Source organism: Heptranchias perlo, chromosome 10 (genome assembly GCF_035084215.1).
Source record: "Heptranchias perlo isolate sHepPer1 chromosome 10, sHepPer1.hap1, whole genome shotgun sequence".
NCBI lineage: Eukaryota > Metazoa > Chordata > Chondrichthyes > Hexanchiformes > Hexanchidae > Heptranchias > Heptranchias perlo.
Genome location: NC_090334.1, coordinates 2,423,055 through 2,446,907, shown reverse-complemented (window position 1 = coordinate 2,446,907; position 23,853 = coordinate 2,423,055). Strand labels below are relative to the sequence as shown.

Below are 23,853 nucleotides of genomic sequence, written 5' to 3'. Positions count from 1 at the left end.
CATCCACAGGATGCACTGCAGCAACTCACCAAGGCTTCTTCGTCAGCACCTCCCAAACCCCCGACCTCTACCACCTAGAAGGACAAGAGCAGCAGGCACATGGGAACACCACCACCTGCACGTTCCCCTCCAAGTTACACACCATCCTGACATGGAAATATATCACCGTTCCTTCATCGTCGCTGGGTCAAAATCCTGGAACTCCCTTCCTAACAGCACTGTGGGAGAACCTTCACCACACGGACTGCAGCGGTTCAAGAAGGCGGCTCACCACCACCTTCTCAAGGGCAATTAGGGATGGGCAATAAATGCTGGCCCAGCCAGCGGTGCCCACGTCCCACGATTGAATGAAAAAAAGTCTGCATATGTCCTCCTGAAGTCTGTTACTATCCTCAACATTGTTTACTACATTTCTGAGTTTCGTGTCATCTGCAAACTTTGAAATTATGCCCAGGTCCAGATCATTAACATATATCAAGAGAAGCAGTGATCCTAAAACTGACTCCTGGGGGTCACTGTATACTTCCCTCCAGTCTGAAAAACAACCATTAATACTACTCACTGCTTTCTGTCCCATAGCCAATTTTGTATCCACGCTGCCAGTGTCCCTTTAATCCCATGGGTTTTAATTTTGCTAACATGTCTATTATGTGGTATTTCATCAATTTGAAAGTCCATATACAAACATCAACCGCACTACCCTCATCAACCCTTTCCGTTACCTCAAAGAACTCAATCAAGTTAGTCAAACACAATTTTCCTTTAGACTTTCATTTATTAGTCTATACTTTTCCATGTGCTAATGCATTTTGTCCCGGATTACTGTCTCCATAAATTTCCCCACCATCAACATTAGGCTGATTGGCCTGTAATTGCCGGGTTTATCCCTCTCCCTTTTTTTGAACAGGGGTGTAACATTTGCAATCCTCCAGTCCTCAGAATGTCCCGAACGAACACATCTGCAGTAGATGTCTCCACCTCGAATCTCTCCAGCTCAGAGACATTGAGCTGGAGTGCGAGTTGGAGACACTCCGACACATAACTGAGGGAGAGGAGTATCTGGACAATTTTCTCCAGACCTCGGTCACACCTCGTAGATAGGTACAGGTTCAGAACAGGTTGGTGTGATCAATAGTGTGCAGAGTAAGGGGAATCCAGGTGAGATAGAGAACGAGGATCTGCAGAAACTGGTCCTATCCAACAGGTACCTGTGAGGATAAGGATAAAAACTGTCGGAAGGACACCCAGAATGCTGACTATGGCACCCTGGAGCAGGAGGCTGTCCACAGCAGGGGGGGGGGGGGGGGGGGAGAGGAGGAGAGGGTGAGGGGGGAGGGGAGGGGGGCACGTGATGTTGTAGTTGTAGGGGATTCAATAATTAGTGAGACAGATTGCATCCTTTGTAAGCAGGATCAAGAGCCCCACATGGTATGTTGCCTACCAGGTGCCAGGGTGAGGGGCATCTCGAACCGGCTTGAAAGGATATTGGAGAGGGAGGCGGAGGATCCAGTCGTTGTGCTCCATATTGGGACCATCATAGGCAAGAGGTCCTGTTCAGAGAGTACCAGGAGCTAAATTAAAAAAACAAGACCTCAAGGGTTATAATCTCTGGATTATTACCCGAGCAATGTGCAAATTGGCATAGGGATAAACAGATTACGGAAGTGAACATGTGGCTGAAGGAGTGGTGTGGGAAAGAGGGGTTCCATTTCATGGGACACTGGCACCAGTACTGAGACAGCAAGGAACTGTACCATTGGGACAGGCTCCACCTGAACCAAGCTTGGACCAGGATCCTAGCGGAAAGGATAAATAGGGCAGTCACAAGGACTTTAAACTAGTAAATGGTGGGGGGGGGGGGGTAAGGCACAGGTGGAAAAGGTAATATAAATAATCATTCTAAAACAAATGAAAAGGAAGAGAGTAGAGTAATAGTCAGAAATTAAGCTTTAGGCACTACAGGTAAAAGGAAAACTAAAAGATATAAAATAATTAAACCAGGAGAAAGAAATAAGAAATGTGTGAGAAAAACAACAACATTAGAGCAGGAGGACAGATTAGGGTGTGTTTGCCCTTTATACAAACCCCTGGAGTATAAGCAACAGACTGAATGAATTGCAGGTGCAAATTCAACTTAGAGGGTACAACATGGTAGCCATTACGGAGTCATGGCTACAAAACGGTCAGGACTGGGAACTGAATATACCAGGTTATAAGGTCTACAGGAAGGATAGGGAAACTGGTACAGGAGGAGAAGTAGCCCGAGTGATTAACAGTGAAATTACTTTATAGGAAGAGAGGATATAACGAGAGGTAAGCAGGAAGTGGAGACTTTATAGGCAGAATTAAGAAATAGAAAAGGAATTAAGAAATAGAAAAGGATTTAAGTAGTGGGAGTTGTCTATAGGCCCCCTGGTAGCAGCTGTGAAGTGGCAGAATGTATAAGATTAGACAAGCATGTAGCAAAGGCAGAGTAGTTTTAATGGGGGATTTTAACTTCCATATTGGTTGGGAGAAGCAGATGAGCTCATGTCAAAAAGATAGCGAATTTCTTGAATGTGTTCAGGACAGCTTTCTGCAACAAGATGTTCTAGAACCAAGGGGGCAGGCCATATTAGATTTAATAATGAGTAAGGAGCCAGATTTAGTTAACAGCCTAACGGTATGTGAATATTTATCCAATAGCGATCATAATATGATCAAGTTCAACGTTGTAATTGAAAGGGAGAAACTGTATCAGCTACTAAGATTCTAAATTTAGATAAGGCCGACTTCAACGGGATGAGACAGTGACCGTCCACAGTAAACTGGGCAAATCTCTTAATGGGTAAAATGATAGACGATCAGTGGGGTGTTCAGTAAAGAATTTAACGTGATACAGAACCAGTATATACCCCTAAGGAACAAGAGCTCTACTTGCCAAAAAAAAACAGCCATGGGCAACAAAAGAGGTAAGGGACAACATAAAACTAAAAGAAAAAGCATACAAAAATGCAAAAAAAGCATCGATCACGGCAGCTGGGAGAGATACAAAGAACAGCAAAGGGTGACAAAACAGATAGTAAGAGCTGCAAAAAAGGGAGTATGAAAAGAAACTTGCAAAGGATATCAAAATCAACATATTTTGTTTTTACAATTATATTAGAAAAAAGAGAGTAGTCAAGAGCAATGTGAGCCCCTTAAAAACTGATAATGGTGATATTGTAAATGAAAATAAGGAAATGGCGGACATGTTAAATAATTACTTTGCATCAGTATTTACAGTAGAGGCAGAGGATAGCATGCGGGACACCACAAGGAAACTAATTTTGAATCAGGGACGGGGACTCACCATAAGCAAATTAACAGTAATGAAGAAAATAATGGCACTAAAGAGTGACAAATCCCCAGGACCAGATGGTTTCCATCCCAGGGTTTTAAAGGAAGTAGGTGAGAACATTGCAGATGCCCTAACTATAATCTTCCAAAGTTCTCAATTTAGGAACTGTTTCTTTAGATTGGAAAATTGTACATGTCGCTCCACTATTTAAGAAAGGTGAGAGGGGGAAACCAGGGAATTACAGATCAGTTAGCCTAACATTTGTTGTCAGGAAATAACTAGAGTCTATAATTAAGGATGGAGTGACTGAACACCTCGAAAAATTTCAGCTCATCAGAGAGAACCAGCACGCATTTGTAAAGGGTAGGTCATGCCTGACGAAGCTGAATGAATTTTTTGAAGAGGTGACTAAAGTAGTGGACAGGGGAATGTCAATGGATGCCAATGGATGACTAACACTACTACCTCCTCCTTTACTGCTACTTTGGCATCATCCTCTTCTCTAGTGAAGACCAATGCGAAGTATTCATTTAGTACCTCAACCATGCCTTCTACCTCCACAAGGAGATTTTTTTGTCCACCCTCCCTTTTATAAACATGTAAATAATAAAAAGGTAGTCAAAGACTTTTGGGTTCCCTTTTATGTTACCCACTAATCTATTCTCATACTCTCTCTCTGCCCCTCATTTCCTTTTTTAGATCTCCTCTATATTTTCTGTATTCAGCTTGGTTCTCTACTGTATTATGAACCTTACAGGATGCTTCAGGACGCCCTGAGGGCATGAAAGGCGCTACATAAATGCAACTTCTTTTAAGTTTTTTCTTTAAGTGCTTTGAGAAGTCAGAGATGTGGAAAGGCACTATATATTTCCATTTGCCAAACACTCTGATGACAAGTGTAACCCAGTAATGCTAAACTGGTCCACAATCTCCCATAATTATATCAAAATTTAAAAGCAAAGCTGACTTAAAAAATAATTCCCAACATGGCAGAGAACGCAAAGGTTCTCGCAGAGATCCCTGTCATTTCAAGGTTTCCACCATTATCTAAAGAATATTTTGTGGCTGAAACTATGTAGAAAGATGGAAGTGATCAGGGTTTCAAATTAAATCGCTTTTCTTTAGTCAGAATGCAGGTCAGTGCAAGTAATTTCAATTGCAGATTGCTGCATGATATAACCTAGTGACAAAATGTGAACAATCTCTCCATAGCAATCAATGCTGCCCTCAGTAAGTGATAAATATCCACTTTATTCATGTGCGTGTATATATTATATATCCGCTCCGCTCATCTGCTGATTACCATCTTTCCAAACCACAACGTGGTGCTTTCTATAAATGAATAGCATCAACGTTAAAACTTCAGCTTTCCTGTACAGAGGAAACTATAGAAATAAATCCGTGTTGGAACCAGATTCTGGAGGAATGCTCTGTGCATCTTGTGGAAGTTACTTGGAATCTGTAGTTCTTATCTTACACAAATTTATGGAGTTTTTTTATACACAATGTTGTGAAAAAAGGAGCGAGCTTGCTTATAAAAGGAAGTAATTTTTTTTTGTTGCGATGTAAGGGCACTCATACCAATGCTATAAAATCACACTTAGTTAATTTACAGCTGATGTACATCAGAGAATCATTGTGCACTCGATTGAAAACCTGCACATCTTTTCCTGAATGGTAAAGCAAGAATAATAACCAGGCCACAAAGTTTACAATAAACGTGCCTTCAGCTGCATAGGCCCTAATTTCTGGAATTCTCTCTCTAAACCTCTCCGCCGCTCTCTCCTCCTTTAAGACGCCGCTTAAAATCTACCTCTTTGACTAAGTATTTGGTCACCTGTCCTAATATCTCCTTCTTTGGCTCAATCAATTTTTTTTAACCTGATAACATTCCTATGAAGCGCCCTGGGATGTATTACTACAATAAAGACGCTAAATAAACACAAGAAGTTGTTGTAAACCATCTGGATGTGATTCTCCAACCAGATTTTACCGAAGAAAGCTATCAAGGTGCACGATGGAAAACGCATTCCTGATGCAGAAGCTATGTGGCCACATTTGAGTTGCCTTCACTCAAATCCACTTGCCATAGTCGGCATGGAGTTTCACCAGACCTTGGCCAGACTAGAAAGAGTGCTCTGCGGTTGTGAGGTAGCCCATCTCAGGCCAATAGAAAACCAACAGTTCCATTTCCACACAATAGGCTCGCCTCTCATTGCAATCATTAGCTGTGGCCAAAAGCACCCCTGCCTTTGTGTCCAGGAGGTTGCATGGCAGTGAATGACTCCTAGGGAAGAGAGAGTAAGGAAAACAAAAATATTGTAAACGGGCTTTTAAAACGAAAATTAGAACTGAAACTATTTACAGCAAGAAAAGGAAGCGAGCAAAATCTGACAATTTGTATTTAGTCATCTTCAGAGGTGCTTCACTTTTCATCTCCATCTCTGTCCTGATATAATAATCCAGACAGGAAGCCACTTCCAATGCACCTCTCCATCTTCATTATCACTTAAATCTAAAGACCTAAGAGCACATTTGGATTTCACTCAGGAGCTTTCAACATGTTCAGCTGGCAGGGATTGTTGATTACTTCCATGTCATCCGTATGGTCACAAATCAATACGGCAGTGTTCCAGTAATTCTAAAACAATAATGGAAATAGAAAAGAACTGAACTAGACAGACCATGAGGGCCCCAGATTTCATCCCTGAGTTGTACTAAGTTAGCTGATATCGCTCGTGGTGTCAATAGGGATACTATGATCGGTATCAGCACCCTTGAGATGGAGTGGGGGGAAAATTGGCCTGAGTTCCCATTCCTGATTGCTATGTAGTAACCCTTGCTGCAAGTGTGCGCGCACTGATATTCCTTTGATATGATTGGTTGTGATGCTTATTGTAGTTGAATGACACTTGAGGTCATGGCTCATGATGAATAGTGGGCAATAATACCCCTCAGATCAGACTGCAGTAATATCTTCCTCCACACTGTTTTAGACTCCCACTGCTTGTAATTCACTAACACAATGGCTAATGTTCCATCTGCTGCTGTGTGTCAAAGTGGCTTCTTAAGAATTAGCTTTCATAAAGCCTGAAATAGCCCTACGCAAAACAGGTAACATCAGAAATGTGGAAAAGAGAAATACAGTTTCTCGTAAGGTACTGACAGATGAGGAAGGCCAGGCCACTCAAAGAAAACAGTCCAGACTATGAAAGAATCTAAAAAGACTTCCATTTATATAGCGCCTTTCACAATCTCAGGACGTCCCAAAACACTTTACAGCCAATGAAGTATTTTTGAAGCGTAGTCACTGTTGAAATGTAGAAAACGCAGCAGACAATTTGCGCACAGCAAACAACAACTTGATAAATAATCAGATAATCTGTTTGTGATATTGGTTGAGAATACTCACAAATCTTTGAAGGTGAGAGGGCAAGTTGATAAGGCGGTTAAGAAAGGGTATGGGAAACTTGGCTTTGTATATAGGGACATTGAATACAAAAACAAGGAAGTTATGCTAAACCTTTACAAATTACTGGTTTGGCCTCAGCTGGAGTATTGTGTACAATTCTGGGCACCACACTTTAGGAAGGATGTCAAGGCCTTAGAGAGGGTGCAGAAGAGATTTACCAGGATGATACCAGGGATAAGGGACTTCAGTTATGTGGAGATATTGAAGAAGCTGGACTTGTTCTCAAGGGGAGACCTAATAGAGGTATTCAAAATTATGAGGGGTTTTGATAGAGCAAGTAGGGGGAAACAGTTTCCTCTGGCAAGTGGGTCGGTAACCAGAGGTCACAGATTTAAAATAATTGGCAAAAGAACTAGAGGGGAATCTAGAAGAATTTTTTTCCACAGAGGCTTGTTAAGATCTGGAATGCACTACCTGAAAGGGTGGTGGAAGCAGATACCATAGGAACTTTCAAAAGGCAATTGAAGAGGACTAATTTGCAGGGTAGTGGGGAAAAGGCTGGGGTGTGGGACTAAATTGGACAGCTCTTTCAGAGAGCCGGCACGGGCATGACAGGCTGAAAGGCCTCCTCTGTGCTGTAAGATTCTATTTTATGATAAATATTGGCCAGGACACGGGGGAAAACACCACTGCTCTTCTTCGAAATAGTGCCATGGGATCTTTTACATCCACCTGAGAGGGCAGATGGGACCTCGGTTTAACATCTCATCTGAAAGACGGCACCTCCAACAGTGTAGCACTCCCTCAGTACTGCACTGGGAGTGTCGGCCTAGATTTTCTGCCTAAGTCTCTGAAGTGGGACTTCAACCCTGGACCCAGAGGCAAATGTGCTACCATTGAGCCACAGCTAAGGTTTCTGCCTCCACCTCCCAATCCAGTAGATCACTCCCAAGTGTTGATCACTCTTTGCATCCTACCTTGACCCTTCAGGCAGTTTTATCCTATGCTCTCTTATTCCACTGTCATGGCTTAACTTGAAGCAGTGTTCCAGTTTTTCCCTTTTCTGTATCGTTTAATATCTTATCTAGAAAAGTCCATCTAGATTATCTATGGACTTTTGATACATTCAGAAAAATTAGTAATTTAAAATATTTGAAAACTGCAGAAAACATTTTGATACAACTAAATCTTTGTCATAGATATCCATGTTTTCCTCCCCATGAATTCTTAATGTTCCTCAGTTATGTTTTAAAAGTCTGACAATTACAGGAGGAAGACAGAAAAATGAGGAGTTTTGGGAGAGAACCAGTTAAGAGTAGAAGAATATGTAAAGACTGAAGATTTCATTAATGAGGATGTAGGGAGGAGGAGCATCGTGTAGAAGATTATGTGGAACTTAAAGAAAAACAAGAGAGGAAAGTCCAATGGAAAAATGACCAAAGCAGTATCAATGAAATGGAGAAACAAAAATATAAGAGAGAGAGAACATTAGCAGCAGTGGAACCCAAATCACATTTATATTTTTTCCTATTAGAATTAGGGGACTAGAAAAGTGAGCTAAGATAGACTAAATAGCCTTTGCTCATCCCTGATTCTTATGTTCCTATAAACACACAAGAATCAGCAAGTAATGGAAACAAAGAATTTGCACTCACAGCCTCAGGAGAGCCAATGAAACACTCATTTTATTTTGTGATCAGCAGTGCCCCCTGCAACTACTACTACACATCCAATCAGAAGTGCTTTAAAGGATTAAATATCAAAAGGTACTGCTGTTAAATCAGCGTTAAAACTGGTGCTCCAACTCACTGCACCATGGAATGGGAGGACCAGGCTTCACAAGTGAAATGAGATCCCAGTTTGAGACAAACATTTTACTGTAGATGACCAAAATTAAAACCTCCATTCTGATCCAAATCCTCACTACCATTTTGAAGATGGTCAGCAGCATTTGCTTCCCATTCCCACCAAAAGAATGGGACCTTTCACACTCTTGTTGATACCCTCCCAATGTTCCTTGCAACTTCTGAAAAGCCTACTGCATTGTGTTGGAAGCATTCAATTGCACTAGACTTTTCTACATTAGACACACAAATGGATGGCAGATTCTGCACTAAGACTTCATCCCATGACAGTACTATCAACTAAGCAAACTCTCACTCACTGGTTATAATTTTTTTGGAGCAAATTGTCAGTTTCATTTTTGCCACATCTCTCCCCTTCTCTGCTGACTGTAATTGGGTTATGACCCTATGGGCACTGTAGCCTTCCACTAATCTTTCCCAAGTGGCCATTCTTGTGTGAATGCAGTGTATCTGCATGCAATGTTGACACAGCCAAGCCTAATCCTGTGCTCACTATGTCCACACATGCATACTGGAGGTCACAGGAAAGAAATCCAGAATGGGTACACTGGTTGATTTTTGAGTCTGAGTCAGTGCGAGAGAAGGAAAGGAGGGTAGCAGGGGCTGAGTATAGCATAAAACATTGCACGAGTCAGAAAGCTTGTGGGTTCAAGCACCACACCTGTGATTGAAGCACATAATCCAGGCTGACACTTCAGTGCGGTGTTCTGGTCAATATTTATCCTTCAACCAACATCACAAACAGATTATCTGATCATTCATCTCATTGCCGTTTATGGGGCCTTGTTGTGCACAAATTGGCTGCTGCGTTGACCGTAAAGCACTTTGGGAAGTCACAAGGTCGTAAAAGGTGCTATATAAACGCAGAGTCTTTTTTTTCCAGGCACATCCAAGGTGGCCCTAAGGTAATGCACTGAACAATGTTTTTTGCTCATTAAAACATTTACTATGCAAAGACCTTTGCATAGATTGTGAGGTGTAGACAATAGCAGTAATGCTACACTGCTGAATTTGGAAAAATATTAGCTATGTACAACAGAGTTTTGAACATTTATGGAGAGGATAAATAATGCATACGTGTTCGCGAACAATCAAAAGCACATTCTACTTTATTACTAGTATGTAAATAAAGGCAGGACCCATTCAGGACAAAAGGTCACAGGAGGAAACTCTTCAATAGCTACACCTCAAATTGCTGCTCATGTGCACCTTTAAGATAAAATGGTAGGAAAATCATGACCAATAAATACAGGACAAAGATGATTGATACAAAACTTTTATTGCAAACAATGGTGAATATTTTGGAAAGCCAACATCATGCAAGTTAAACAAAGCTGTACTTACAACATAACTGATAAATGTAAATAAAACCTGACAAGAAATTTTAAAATTCAATTATTTTTGTAGCACATTTATATTAAATACAATGTCAAAGCTGAAAATAGTTAGCTTAAAATTTACTTTGTAAAAAGTACTATGAAGACAATAAGTAAAAGTATGGAAGTCAGATACTCTCCATATGGTCATCCTCAGGATGGAGGGTTACATCAGCCCCAGTGTCACTGGATGATACCTCAACATTCCATTGATGATTACCTTCAGATGATTCCACAAGGTTCTGTATTGCAACATCCTGGAGCAGTGAGGAGGAGGACTGGAGATATCTCATCAGTGTGTATGTGCAATATTAAGCATTCTACAACAAATGATCCTCATTTTACACAATGCTTTGTACTGGTGGCGTGGTTGAAATCGAACTGCAAAGTTTACAACTGTATCCAGCCTTTGACACAAAGTTATCCCTCCTTCTGCTCTGGGGCTATAATGTGGATGAAGGGACAACACCTGTGCCCTCTGGCTGACTTCTCTCTCTTACCTGTCACGGCCATGTGGATGATACCACTGCACAACAGAAACTGCGTCCTATTGTCTAACTGTATACTCAAGGATCTACTCTCCACGTGTCTTTTCTTTCCATGCCTTCTTCGGCTATACCAGATTCCTTGTGCTGGGTAGAGACTTTCTCCTCCGCCAACATAAATTATTATTGCACCAAAATGGAGGATAAATATGTAGACAAATCATCTGTGGAGATACAAGGTCAGACCTCTGATTAATTTAACTATAAATAAACCAAAGGACCACATGACAATGAAATTTAAAAAATAATCAAAGACCCTTTTGAATTTATGAAAAAAAGGACCAGATTATGGATCACAACATTTAATATGCTTTAAAGAAGTTGCATTATTACAATACATATTGTGCATCATGTAATAAGGCTGAGATGGTTTTATAAATAATATAGACAGCATCGTAAAATAATGGAAAAACTTACCAGAAATGGAGTAGTCAGACGATAATTCCAGTCTTTGTTCCAAAAGATTTGAGTCACCTTTAGTTTTGCAGACAATTGTTTTCCTTAGGCGTATGTTTCGATCTTGCATAGTGAATCCTTGATGAACTTTTATTTTGTCTAACCATTTGTTGCACTTCCTGCAGTCTTCAGGTCTTCTCCCAACATAGGCAATTTTAATGACTTTTTTGGGGGGCTACAATGAACCAACCTTACTGAGGAGTGTTACTTGTAGATTTTTGTTATTTTGTGTCTAAGTAAATCTTGTGCAACTACTACATTGAGTTCTTACAGTTGTACATGCAAGAGAGTGGAAAACCAGTGTTGACTGCAGGGACATGGGCAGGAAGGAAAAAAAACAAGTCATTTGTAGAAGTAAAGTGGCTCCCTTTAGGTGGTCACAGTAGTTATCTTGAACTAATGTCTTATTTTTCCCACCAGTGGACTGTTTAGTGTCATGACACATGGCAAGAGAATCCAGCCAAATTGTATGTCCATTCACAGCCTGGACAACCTGATATTTCGATGGTACTTTTGGTGTTTCAATAAAAATTCTCTCTTGTGATGCAGTACCTCTTCTGGATATCATCAGGAAGACGAGATAAGGGAGGAAAGGACCCAACTATAATTGGTTTAGGACCAATTGAGGTCGTTACACCTGAAGAACAAGATCATCAATTGGCAGGCACCACAATACATTGTACTTTTCTGATAACTGAGGAATAAGAGTGTACATAATAAAACTATATTAGAATTTTATGGTTTGGGTGACTACAAATGGCTTCACCAGCACTCTACAGTCAGAATGTCATCCAAAAGCCACAATTCTGTGACAGCCTTGCAATAAAATGCTCTTCAGATATCAACCTGTTTTTCTTTGAGACTCACCTGTACTATATAACTGAACTATCAGATGTGCAAGGAAGTCAAAGGATTACCCTATTGACACAGAGCATGTACAACTGGGCTGTACATTCAGAAGTCATGAAATAAATCAGGGACAAGGAACTTAACAGCCATTGCATTAAACTTTTACATTCATTTTTGAAACATTGGCCTTCTATCAAGAGATGGCTCCAGGGGACAACCGCTGGTCGCATATCCAGCACGTGGCTGATCGTGAACAAAGACTAAAGTATTAGCGACAAATTTATGGCTATTCATATAGGGGAACCTGACCCAATTTGGGCTTGGTATGGAGTTAGAATGGCTTTTATACATCCTTACATCAACACTGAGAATAGAAAATAAATGTGCATCACTAACCTTATTAAGCATACTGGTACCAAAATGGTAGAGGAAGAAAAGAAATTACACTTAAGCCAACACTTGTAATCTATTGTACATCACCCTTTGAGCTCTACAGTTGCACTGCAGGGATTATTTCACATTTTAAGAACTTAGTATGAAAATTTGAGGCTCAAGGAAATCCCACGTACACTGTCTTCATAGATTTTCATTCGGCTTTCAATCTAGTGCCTCATGAAGCTGAAAACTAAGAGTACAATGGATTTTATCCAAGAGCCACGTGAGTAGCTGGGAGACTCACCTAAACTATCTCTCAATAGAGGAGTAAGGCAAAGTTGGCCATCATTGTCCATCCTATTTAATGTCTTCAACAATATGTTGGATTGCATTTCACAGGACGGTCTCAGAGTGTCTGTTCCAGGCATTTCTGAAAATATTGCAACTTTCCTTTTCAGACATTACTGTGCTGCTCCCCGGGATATTGCGCATTCTACTCATCATCTTCAACACTGGGATGTGCCTGAAATGCAATATTGATCCTTTGCATGGATCAAGTAGACCTTGAAAGTACTGACTGAAAAATACAATGGGATCCTGTCTGATTTGTGGATCCATATTGATACCAAGGGGTCCAAGTGGACACGGGCCTCTACGATTGCATCAAGAAGCGAAGCGTGATTTGGTGTCGCATATCTTTCTTCAACAGCAGCATCATCACAATGCAGGTTGAAATTATGGCCTACAAGGCACGTGGCTGAACAATTCTCCATCACAGTTCGGAACTCCTGGATGTACAATGGACGGACTTCCTCTGGCCCAGATCCAGGGACCAAGTTGTGAGGTGGATTTGTGGCAAAAAGGGAAAGTGGCTCGAGGGAGTGAAGGCTGCAGCTTACACTGACCTGCTACTGAATACCCTGGAGAGGATGACAGCCTCACACCATGCGTGGCTCTTTGCTAAAGCCACTCAAGGCCTGGATTAAGTACTTGACAACCCTATAAATCAATGTCCCAACAGATAAAGTATTCCTTGCTGGACAAGCAGTGAAAAACTTCAGTACTTTTATCAGAGAACACTCTCCTGCTCTTCTTCAAAATAGTGTCATGGGATCTTTTACGCCCACCTGAGGGGGCAGACGGGGCCTTGGTTTAACGTCTCATCCGAAAGATGGCACCTCCGACAGTGCAGCACTTCCTCGGTACTGCACTGAAGTGTCAGCCTAGATTATTTGCCCAAGTCTCTGTAGTGGGACTTGAACCAATGACCTTCTGACAAAGTGCTACCACTGAGTCAAGAATGTCACATAAATCAATATAATTGGCTGCCTCTCTGGACTAATATTCATAGGACTTATTTTAAATATCAACACATGGCCCACTATCTGCAAAGAGGTTGCAGAAACAAATCTGATTTCCTCCACTGTTTTATTCAAACTATTTATTGGGAATTGGACAATACTCTGGGATAGCACACTGTTCTCCAAGCCAACTGAATTCAGACCATACATAAATGGGGTGAAAGCCTTCTCTATTAACTGCAGAAGTCTCAAGTGAAATTAGTTTGGACAGTTTGAATATAGTTGCTTCTGGAAGCAAGTACACAGCACAAAACGGTCTACAATTTAGCATGAATTAGCAGTTAAGCTGAACTACTGTTTGATGGAAATGCTGGCAGAGAAGATTTTGGGTGGTTCCATAATTGGGTTTATAGCAAAAGACAAGCAAAGGTTTCAAAGTAACTGTTGTGCTGAAATGATGTAGCAGTAAGAATACCTCAGACATGCTACTAAAGCAATTTCTATTTAACAGTAACAAAAGAGAAAATGCTGGAAACAAAAGCAAGTCAGCCCACATCCAGGAGAGCGCAGACAGGACAACTTTTCAGTCTGAGCCCTTCTGCTCAACTGAGAAATAAAAGGCAAGCAAGCATTTTAATACAATCGGAAAAAAGGGAGTGAGAGGAGGCAAAAAAAAATACTCCAAGTGCAGAGAGGAAATTAATAACTTGCTTACAGGAAAAACAAAGATTAAGAGGAGGTTCTCAAGAAGGGCTGTGCCCGAAGCATAACCCTGTCTGTTCTCTCCACAGATGCTGACTAACCTGGTGTGTTTCCAGCATTATTCTGTTTTATTTGTGCATTATCTAACTGTTAAATCCCGTTTTGGAGACTTACTTGACATTACAATAGTAACTATACTTCAAAAGTACTTCATTGGCTGTAAAGCACTTTGGGACGACCCGAGGTAGTGAAAGGTGCTGTATAAATGCAAGTCTTTTTTCTTTTCTTTTTACTTTACTCTTTTTCCTTCATTAAATAGTCTTATGCCATGCATCCTGCCCAGCTGAAAGAACATACAAAGGGCCTGCTCCATGATATCTGCCAAATATGCTCCACAGCCAAGCACTGGGAGTTGCGTGCAATGTCAGTTCAGTGACCAGTCCTCAAATTTTCCCTCCTTCATTCCCTTTAAGGAATTGCCTGATCTCTGCTCACAATCGTTTCCATAAAAAGAGTTCCTCCTGCTCTCTGCCCTAAATCTCTTCCATTCAATCTTATATCTATGTCCCCCTCGTTCTAGATCACTCAATCACTAGAAACACTCTCTAGCTTCTTAATCTATCCCATCCCTCTCTACTTTTAAACACCTCCATCAAATCATCCCACAATCTCATCTGTTTCAATGAAAACATTCCCAATTTTTCACATTCATATCCCTCAACCAACACCACTAAAAAAGATTATCTGGTCATTGATCTCACTGCTGTTCATGGGACCCTGCTGTGTACAAATTGGCTGCCACATTTCCCTACATTACAACATTTTTTAAGTATTTCATTGGCTGTGAAGCGCTTTGAGACGTTCTGAGGATGTGAAAGGCGCTATACAAATGCAAGTTCTTTTTTTTCTGCACTGCAGTATGATGGGGAATGACGGCTTGATCTGTGGCAAATGGCAAACCTCACCCAACTGTTCTGTCGAGCTCCAGCTTGCCTGTGCCACAGTATCACCTTCTGTCAACTCCTACTTAAATATCTATATCTGTCTAAGCAGGGTTTAGATGACCTGCAGCACCGACATCTCAGCTTGTGAGTAAACTCGGTGTATTTAATATAAATATATCTGCTGAAAATTACTCTATTCCCTTAGTGTTGATGTCAACAAATGAATTAATTGCTGTTACTTTTTGAATACTGTTTCACTTAATTTCCTATTATTTTGCCTAAATCAGTCACTACATACCAAGCCAATTAATTGTGCGAAGCACTGAGACATTTCCATGTGATAAGGCAAGTATTATTGTACCAAGCTTGCATGGAATTTTAATAAAACAAAACCTCATCCTAAAAAACTCTCATACAAACATCATCTCGCCATCTACAGACAGCAGCACAAAAGGGGCAGACTTCATTTATTTCACTATAGTGCTATGAACATTAATTAAAATGCATGGGTGGGAGCAGTTACAATATACATGATTTAAATTGGTTGTTGGAGTGAGAGTGCATTGTTTAACCTGGGGCCTCTCGAGATTAATTTCTCCATTTTCCCATTCATTATTCTATATTACATATGATGTTCTCTTCCTCTTATAATTTCTGGAAATTAGGGGCATGATTTTTTCTTGAACCTGAGAAGAGAGCCGGGGGGTAGGGATAGATTTTTGCATGGAACACCCGGAAGAGAAGTAAGCGCATCAGAGTAAGACCATAAGAGATAGGAGCAGGAGTAGGCCATTCGGCCCCTCGAGCCTGCTCCGCCATTTAATGAGATCATGGCTGATCTGATTTATACCTCAGCTCCACTTTCCTGCCTTTTCCCCATATCCTTTGACTCCTTTGCTGATCAAAAATTTGTCTAACTCAGCCTTGAATGTATTCAATGACTCAGCCTCCACAGCTTTTTGGGGTAAAGAATTCCAAAGATTCACGACCCTCTGGGAGAAGAAATTCCTCCTCATTTCCATCTTAAACGGGGGACCCCTTATTCTGAGACTATGCCCCCTAGTTTTAGATTCCCCCATGAGGGGTAACATCCTCTCAGCATCGACCCTATCGAGTCCCCTCAGAATCTTGTATGTTTCAATAAGATCTCCTCTCATTCTTCTAAACTCCAATGAGTATAGACCCAACTGTTCAATCTTTCCTCATAAGACAACCCTTCCATACCCTGAATCAACCTAGTGAACCTTCTCTGAACTGCCTCCAATGCAAGTATATCCTTCCTTAAATAAGGGTACCAGAACTGCACGCAGTACTCCAGGTGTGGTCACACCAGCACCCTGTACAGTTAGAATCATAGAATCATAGAAGTTTACAACATGGAAACAGGCCCTTCGGCCCAACATGTCCATGTCGCTCAGTTTATACCACTAAGCTAGTCCCAGTTGCCTGCACTTGGCCCATATCCCTCTATACCCATCTGACCCATGTAACTGTCCAAACGCTTTTTAAAAGACAAAATTGTACCCGCCTCTACTACTGCCTCTGGCAGCTCGTTCCAGACACTCACCACCCTTTGAGTGAAAAAATTGCCCCTCTGGACCCTTTTGTATCTCTCCCCTCTCACCTTAAATCTATGCCCCCTCGTTATAGGCTCCCCTACCTTTGGGAAAAGATTTTGACTATCTACATTATCTATGCCCCTCATTATTTTATAAACTTCTATAAGATCACCCCTTAACCTCCTACTCTCCAGGGAAAAAAGTCTCAGTCGATCCAACCTCTCCCTATAAGTCAAACCAACAAGTGACGGTAGCATCCTAGTAAATATTTTCTGCACTTTTTCTAGTTTAATAATATCCTTTCTATAACAGTTGAAGCATGACTTCCCTGCTTTTATATTCCATCCCCCTAGAAATAAAGGCCAATATTCCGTTTGCCTTCCGGATTACCTGCTGCACTTGTATGTTGACTTTTTGTGTTTCATGTACGAGGACACCCAGATCTCTCTGTACCGCAGCATTTTGTAGTATTTCTCCATTCAAATAATATTTTGCTCTTTTATTTTTCCTCCCAAAGTGGATGACTTCACATTTTCCCACATTATATTGCATCTGCCAAATTTTTGCCCATTCGCTTAACTTGTCAATATCCCTTTGCAGACACTTTGTGTCCTCATCGCAACTTGCTTTTCCACCTATCTTTGTATCATCAGCAAATTTGGCCACCAGACACTCTGTTCCTTCATCCAAGTCATTGATATATATTGTAAATAGTTGAGGCCCCAGCACTAAGCCCTGCGGCACCCCACTAGTTACAGATTGCCATTTTGAAAAATGACCCTTTTATCCCGACTCTTTGTTTTCTGTGAGTTAGCCAATCCTCTTTCCATGCCAGTATATTACCCCCAACACCATGAGCTCTTATCTTATGCAGTAACCTTTTATGTGGCACCTTATCGAACGCCTTTTGGAAATCCAAATATACTGCATCCATTAGTTCCCCTTTATCCACCCTGCCCATTACTTCCTCAAAGAACTCTATTAAATTTGTCAGACACGATTTCCCTTTCATAAAACCATGTTGACGCTCCTTGATTATATTATGAGTCTCCAAATGTCCTGCTACTACTTCCTTAAAAATGGATTCTAGCATTTTCCCAATGACAGATGTTAGGCTAACTGGTCTGTAGTTACTTGCTCTCTGTCTCACTCCCTTCTTGAATAGGGGTGTTACATTTGTGGTTTTCCAATCCGCTGGGACCTTTCCAGAATCTAGTGAATTCTGGAAGATTACAACCAATGCATCCACTATCTCTGTGGCCACTTCCTTTAAGACCATTGGATGGAAGTCATCAGTTCCAGGGCACTTGTCAGCCTTTAGACCCATTAGTTCACCTAGTACTTTTTCCTCTAATGATAGTGATTGTTTTTAGTTCCTCCCTCCCCTTTGGCCCTTGATTTTCAACTATTATTGGTATGTTATTAGTGTCTTCTACTGTGAAGACAGATACAAAATATCTGTTCAATGCCTCTGCCATTTCCTTGTTTTCCATTATTTCTTCCCCAGTCTCATCATCTAAGGGACCAATGTTTACTTTAGCTACCCTCTTCCTTTTTATATACTTGCAGAAGCTTTTACTATCAGTTTTTATATTTCTTGCTCATTTACTCTCAATTTATTTTCTCCCTTTTTATTATTCTTTTAGTCATCCTTTGCGGGTTTCCCCAATCTTCGGGCTTACCGGTAAGCTTTGCCACGTTGTATGCTTGTATGAATCTGACATCACAACTCAATTGAAGGCAATAAATGTCACTTACAGGTTTCACGTCCGGCAGCCTGACCGGGGGGGGGGGGGGGGGGGGGGGGGGAGCTCGGGGTGTGCCCGGGGAGAGACCGGTGCCCCCGGGGCCTGGACGGGGAGAGACCGGTGCCCCCGGGGCCTGGACGGGGAGAGACCGGTGCCCCCGGGGCCTGGACGGGGAGAGACCGGTGCCCCCGGGGCCTGGACGGGGAGAGACCGGTGCCCCCGGGGCCTGGACGGGGAGAGACCGGTGCCCCCGGGGCCTGGACGGGGAGAGACCGGTGCCCCCGGGGCCTGGACGGGGAGAGACCGGTGCCCCCGGGGCCTGGACGGGGAGAGACCGGTGCCCCCGGGGCCTGGACGGGGAGAGACCGGTGCCCCCGGGGCCTGGACGGGGAGAGACCGGTGCCCCCGGGGCCTGGACGGGGAGAGACCGGTGCCCCCGGGGCCTGGACGGGGAGAGACCGGTGCCCCCGGGGCCTGGACGGGGAGAGACCGGTGCCCCCGGGGCCTGGACGGGGAGAGACCGGTGCCCCCGGGGCCTGGACGGGGAGAGACCGGTGCCCCCGGGGCCTGGACGGGGAGAGACCGGTGCCCCCGGGGCCTGGACGGGGAGAGACCGGTGCCCCCGGGGCCTGGACGGGGAGAGACCGGTGCCCCCGGGGCCTGGACGGGGAGAGACCGGTGCCCCCGGGGCCTGGACGGGGAGAGACCGGTGCCCCCGGGGCCTGGACGGGGAGAGACCGGTGCCCCCGGGGCCTGGACGGGGAGAGACCGGTGCCCCCGGGGCCTGGACGGGGAGAGACCGGTGCCCCCGGGGCCTGGACGGGGAGAGACCGGTGCCCCCGGGGCCTGGACGGGGAGAGACCGGTGCCCCCGGGGCCTGGACGGGGAGAGACCGGTGCCCCCGGGGCCTGGACGGGGAGAGACCGGTGCCCCCGGGGCCTGGACGGGGAGAGACCGGTGCCCCCGGGGCCTGGACGGGGAGAGACCGGTGCCCCCGGGGCCTGGACGGGGAGGACGGGTAGAGATCAGTGTCCCCGGGGGCCGGATGGGGAGGACGGGTAGAGATCAGTGTCCCCGGGGGCCGGATGGGGAGGACGGGTAGAGATCAGTGTCCCCGGGGGCCGGATGGGGAGGACGGGTAGAGATCAGTGTCCCCGGGGGCCGGATGGGGAGGACGGGTAGAGATCAGTGTCCCCGGGGGCCGGACGGGGAGAGATCAGTGTCCCCGGGGCCTGGATGGAGAGGCTCGGACATCAGGAGGATCAGCCGATCACGGGGGACTAATCACAACAGGTGAGCTTGTTGGGCCTGGAGGAAACACTCCTGCTCCTCTTGGCCCACAAGCAGTTGAATAAAGGCACTTACCTGAATGAGCCGGCCCTTCTCACCTCCATTTATCAGGCGAGATTCACAAACCCAAGGAAAGCTGCCCTGGAGACGTTAAATTTAAAGTTAAATATCAAGTTAAAAAAAACGCGACCTAACGTCTCTTAACGACGTTAAATGCCACGCTAAATACCCATCCCCCGGCATTAATTGGGAACGGGACCTTGTCCAGTGCGTTCCAAATGCACCCACATTAAACCTGGAAGTTGGCACATTGGAGCCGGGTTACGGACGCAATTTTGACCTCCCACCTGACTCCATCCACCATTCTTGGTCTCTATAAAAAGTGCACATTCTTGTCAGAACATACATTTCAATCTATTTGTTTGACTATGCTTCACGTTTACAAAAATATATGTAATGTATCAATTCTAATACAGATGAGGGGTTTACTGGCCAGATATGGTAGACTGGACATGGTACTAGTGGCCACTGACTGACTCATTATAATGACCAGTTAAAACCACTATACAGCCAGACAGCTGTTATTTTACTGATGTAGCGAAAAACATTATTAACTCAATATTGGTAATGCACTCAAGTATGACCTTACTTAAAAAAATGTTTTTTTATTCCAATAGAAGTCAATGACACGTTTACCAATTAACTACTCATTCAGGTGGTCTATTCATTAAAAGCTGCGAAGCTCCTCCCAAACAAGGACTGTTCCTTAACTCACTCAATCATATCGCAACAATAAAATGATTAATACATTTGTAAGTCACTAAATTTAGGGTTAGTGCAAAATTCTGACAGATGCATTTAAAAAAAACATGAGTTAAACATTTATTCCGGATACAAGGCAGGAAAATTTTAAATTAAAAATCCTCTACTACAATAGTAAATACTGCAAACAAGATAATCTATTGGTTCACCTGTTGGAGCTGAGCTTTGGAGATGCGAATGATAGAAGGCAGCTTGGTGTTGCCTGGAATGAAGGGCAGCTGCCTGCGACCAGGGGAGCGTGAATAACCGCTCTCAGCAGACTGGCTCCTGTGCAAATCTGACTGCTTCCTGTGAAGTGGATCCGAATCAGAGGATAAGAATACTACAGGGCTCGGGGATCGGAGGGGACTCTGCATCCTTGGAGTGTCGGGATGTGGCAAATGAGTTGTGTTCAGCTGTGAGAACATATGGATGGGAATATTGGTGAATTCAAGATTATGATTGCTTTCTGCTCACAAAAATTGCAAGCACACTAGAGGAACACTCATACATTTCTAATATACTTTTGCACATCCAATCCAGGTAAAATTCAGTCTGGAGTGATGTCAGTGTTCACAATGGAAAACATATATTAGTAAAAACACATTTTCATTCAAACATATAACCAACCATGCTTGACTTGCAATGAAAAAAACAGATGATGCCGTCCTTTAACAGTCTGGTAATGAATGGATGAAGAAAGGCAAGAGATAACACTGAAAATACACTTTATTCTTTAATTTTATCTCCTGCCTTTTAAGCCACTCTGCTCTTCACATTTACTCTTGCTGGGATACAGTTTCACAGGTGCCAGCAGCTCAGTAGCTCCCCCAAGTGGCCATTCTTCATGTGCAAGCCGAGACTTGTGTCAGAAAGTGGTTCGACCGTGTGGGGTATAACACCCAAGTCCAACCCTGTCTTCACTGCATGTCCACACACATAGACTTGGCAGATGTCACTAGATAGGGATCATGAGCTCCAACCCCTGCTTATTTTTCTGCTCCTTAGCTCAGGCATGCTGAGACTAATTGCCAGCACTCCAAAATCTGCCCTGGCTGAGATTGGCTACCACAGCACAGACTTTTGGCCTGGACGGTTCAGTGCTGCACTGTATGGAGACTTCACCGATGAGGCCATTGAGGGAGCTGCAACTCCTGCATTCTGTGAAACATACTTTCATTTATCCAGTACTGAGTCGGTCAGTGTTACAGTACCATCTCTGATCCCAATGCCAGTATGACCCTCCCTCTACATATTTTAGAGAAAATTATACCACAAAGGAGTTTTAGTACAGAACTGGCCATTGTATGAAATTCTGAATGGCTTGTCGAAGACACAAGATGTTCTTAAAACATATTTGGTTCAAATTGTTTGCTGTCATGCTGGCAACTACAAGTAAATTTATAACTAGTCTCAAAATTATTTAGTCATTGAATACAATTTCTGCAATGGAGGTTGTGGAAATGTTGCAATATCTACACTGCTACGTTGAGAACAAAATTCCAGGAACAAAAAGCCAATGCGTGTTTTCAAAGGCCAGTTTGGTCATGAAGAATTACTGAATGGCCAAAGGATAGGATATAAATAACGATCTGCATTTTGGTTACACATTTGAATGGAAAAGAAAAATCACAAACAGCCCCATATGGTAGTAAACGACCATTGAAAATTAGTTTCATGTTAGTCTTTACTTGGCAAAGCACAACAGGAAAGCATGCTGTCAACGTTCTTGCAGTGTGTGTTAACGTGACGGTGTTATGAGATTTATTTGATTAAAGATAGATTATACAAATCCCTTTACTAAAAAAAAATCTATACAAAGCACCCACCCCCCACAAAATCTTTACTCCCTGACTTAATGTTTAGTGATGTTTAACAAATTTTGTCAGTGAAGGCTATAGTAGTTCTGCAGAAGCCAAACACCAATTGATCTGCAATAAAAATGTTGTATTTAAACCGAATCCTAATTTCTTTCACCCTCACTAGACTTTTAATTTCAATCATCTGAAAAGACCATTAGGTTTCATAATAGCCCAAGTATTATTTTGCTGTGTTTTTTTGATATTTCAGTTGGTTTAATGCATTGCCCAGTGTGAAAATGAGTCATACAAACCAGGAAGGTTCCAAGTTCGATACCCAGTCAGTGCTGAGTTGACTGATCTCAGCTGAGGTGACATAGGAAAGTTAACTTGGGGTAGGGAAAGGAGAGGAGAAAACAAAAATCAGCCAGTGATTCCACTCCTGATCACAATCCAGTGGCCCTCTGCTGGACAGTGCAGGTGTAGATGTGATATGAGAACAAGAACAAGTTGTCTGTGATGTGTTCCCTGGTGAAATAGCCCGTTGATGCTTAAGCAGACTCAAACATTAAGCGTGGCTACTGGCCAGGTGCTGGAAGGTGGTTAGTGCCCAGGAACCATATGCAGCAATCAGCACCTTCAGGAGAGAGAGTCACAAAACAAAAAGGACCCGCGCTGTTGAAGTACAACATAACCCAGGTCATACCTTCCATACAAAGCGTCAGCCTTGGCTCAGTGAGTCTCACTCACCTGAGTCAGAAGGTCGCGGGTTCAAATCCCACTCCAGAGATTTGATCATATAATCAAGGCTGACACTTCAGTGCAGTACTAAGGGAGTGCTGCACAGAGGTGCCATCTTTCGGATGAGATGTTAAACAGAGGCTCTATCTGCCCTCTCAGGCAGACGTAAAAGATCCCACTGCACTACTTCGAAGAAGAGCGAGGAAGTTCTCCCTGGTGTCCTGACAAACATTTATTCGTCAACCAACATCACTAATGTTTCCTACATTACAACAGTGACTGCACTTCAAAAGTACTTCATTGGCTGTAAGGCGCTTTGGGACGTCCTGTGGTCATGAAAGTTGCTACATATATATATATATATCTCTATCTATCTTTCTTTTACCCAAATGTAAAATACTTCACCACAACCTAGGAGTTCAGAACAGAATTAATGAAATGGTCAAGAATGTGGAGCTTGCTTCCTGATGGCTCTTGGCTAAATTTTTTTTATTTTTTTTTAATTTGTTCACAGGATGTGGGTGTCACTGGCAAGGCCAGCATTTATTGCCCATCCCTAATTGCCCTTGAGAAGGTGGTGGTGAGCTGCCTTCTTGAACCGCTGCAGTCCTTGCAGTGAAGGTTCTTATTATGACTTTTCGTAGCGAGATTTTACAACTGAGTGGCTTGCTAGGCCATTTCAGAGGGCAATTAAGAATCAACCACATTGCTGTGGGTCCCTAAAGGACATTAGTGAACCAGATGGGTTTTTACGACAATCCGGTAGTTTCA

The 23,853-nt window shown here is 43.0% G+C and overlaps 1 protein-coding gene across 2 annotated transcripts in view; it reads right to left on the bottom strand.

The window, feature by feature from the left end:
* ttbk2a (tau tubulin kinase 2a) overlaps window positions 1-23,853 on the bottom strand; it is a 224,498-nt gene that overhangs the window by 10,608 nt on the left and 190,037 nt on the right. The window contains exon 14 of one of the 2 annotated variants that reach the window (XM_067991120.1): window positions 20,713-20,958. The exons of the other annotated variant lie outside the window; for it this stretch is intronic. Within the exon in view, the coding sequence (XP_067847221.1) occupies window positions 20,713-20,958 (246 nt within the window). The remainder of the gene's footprint in view (window positions 1-20,712; window positions 20,959-23,853) is intronic. 2 annotated transcript variants of the gene reach the window in all.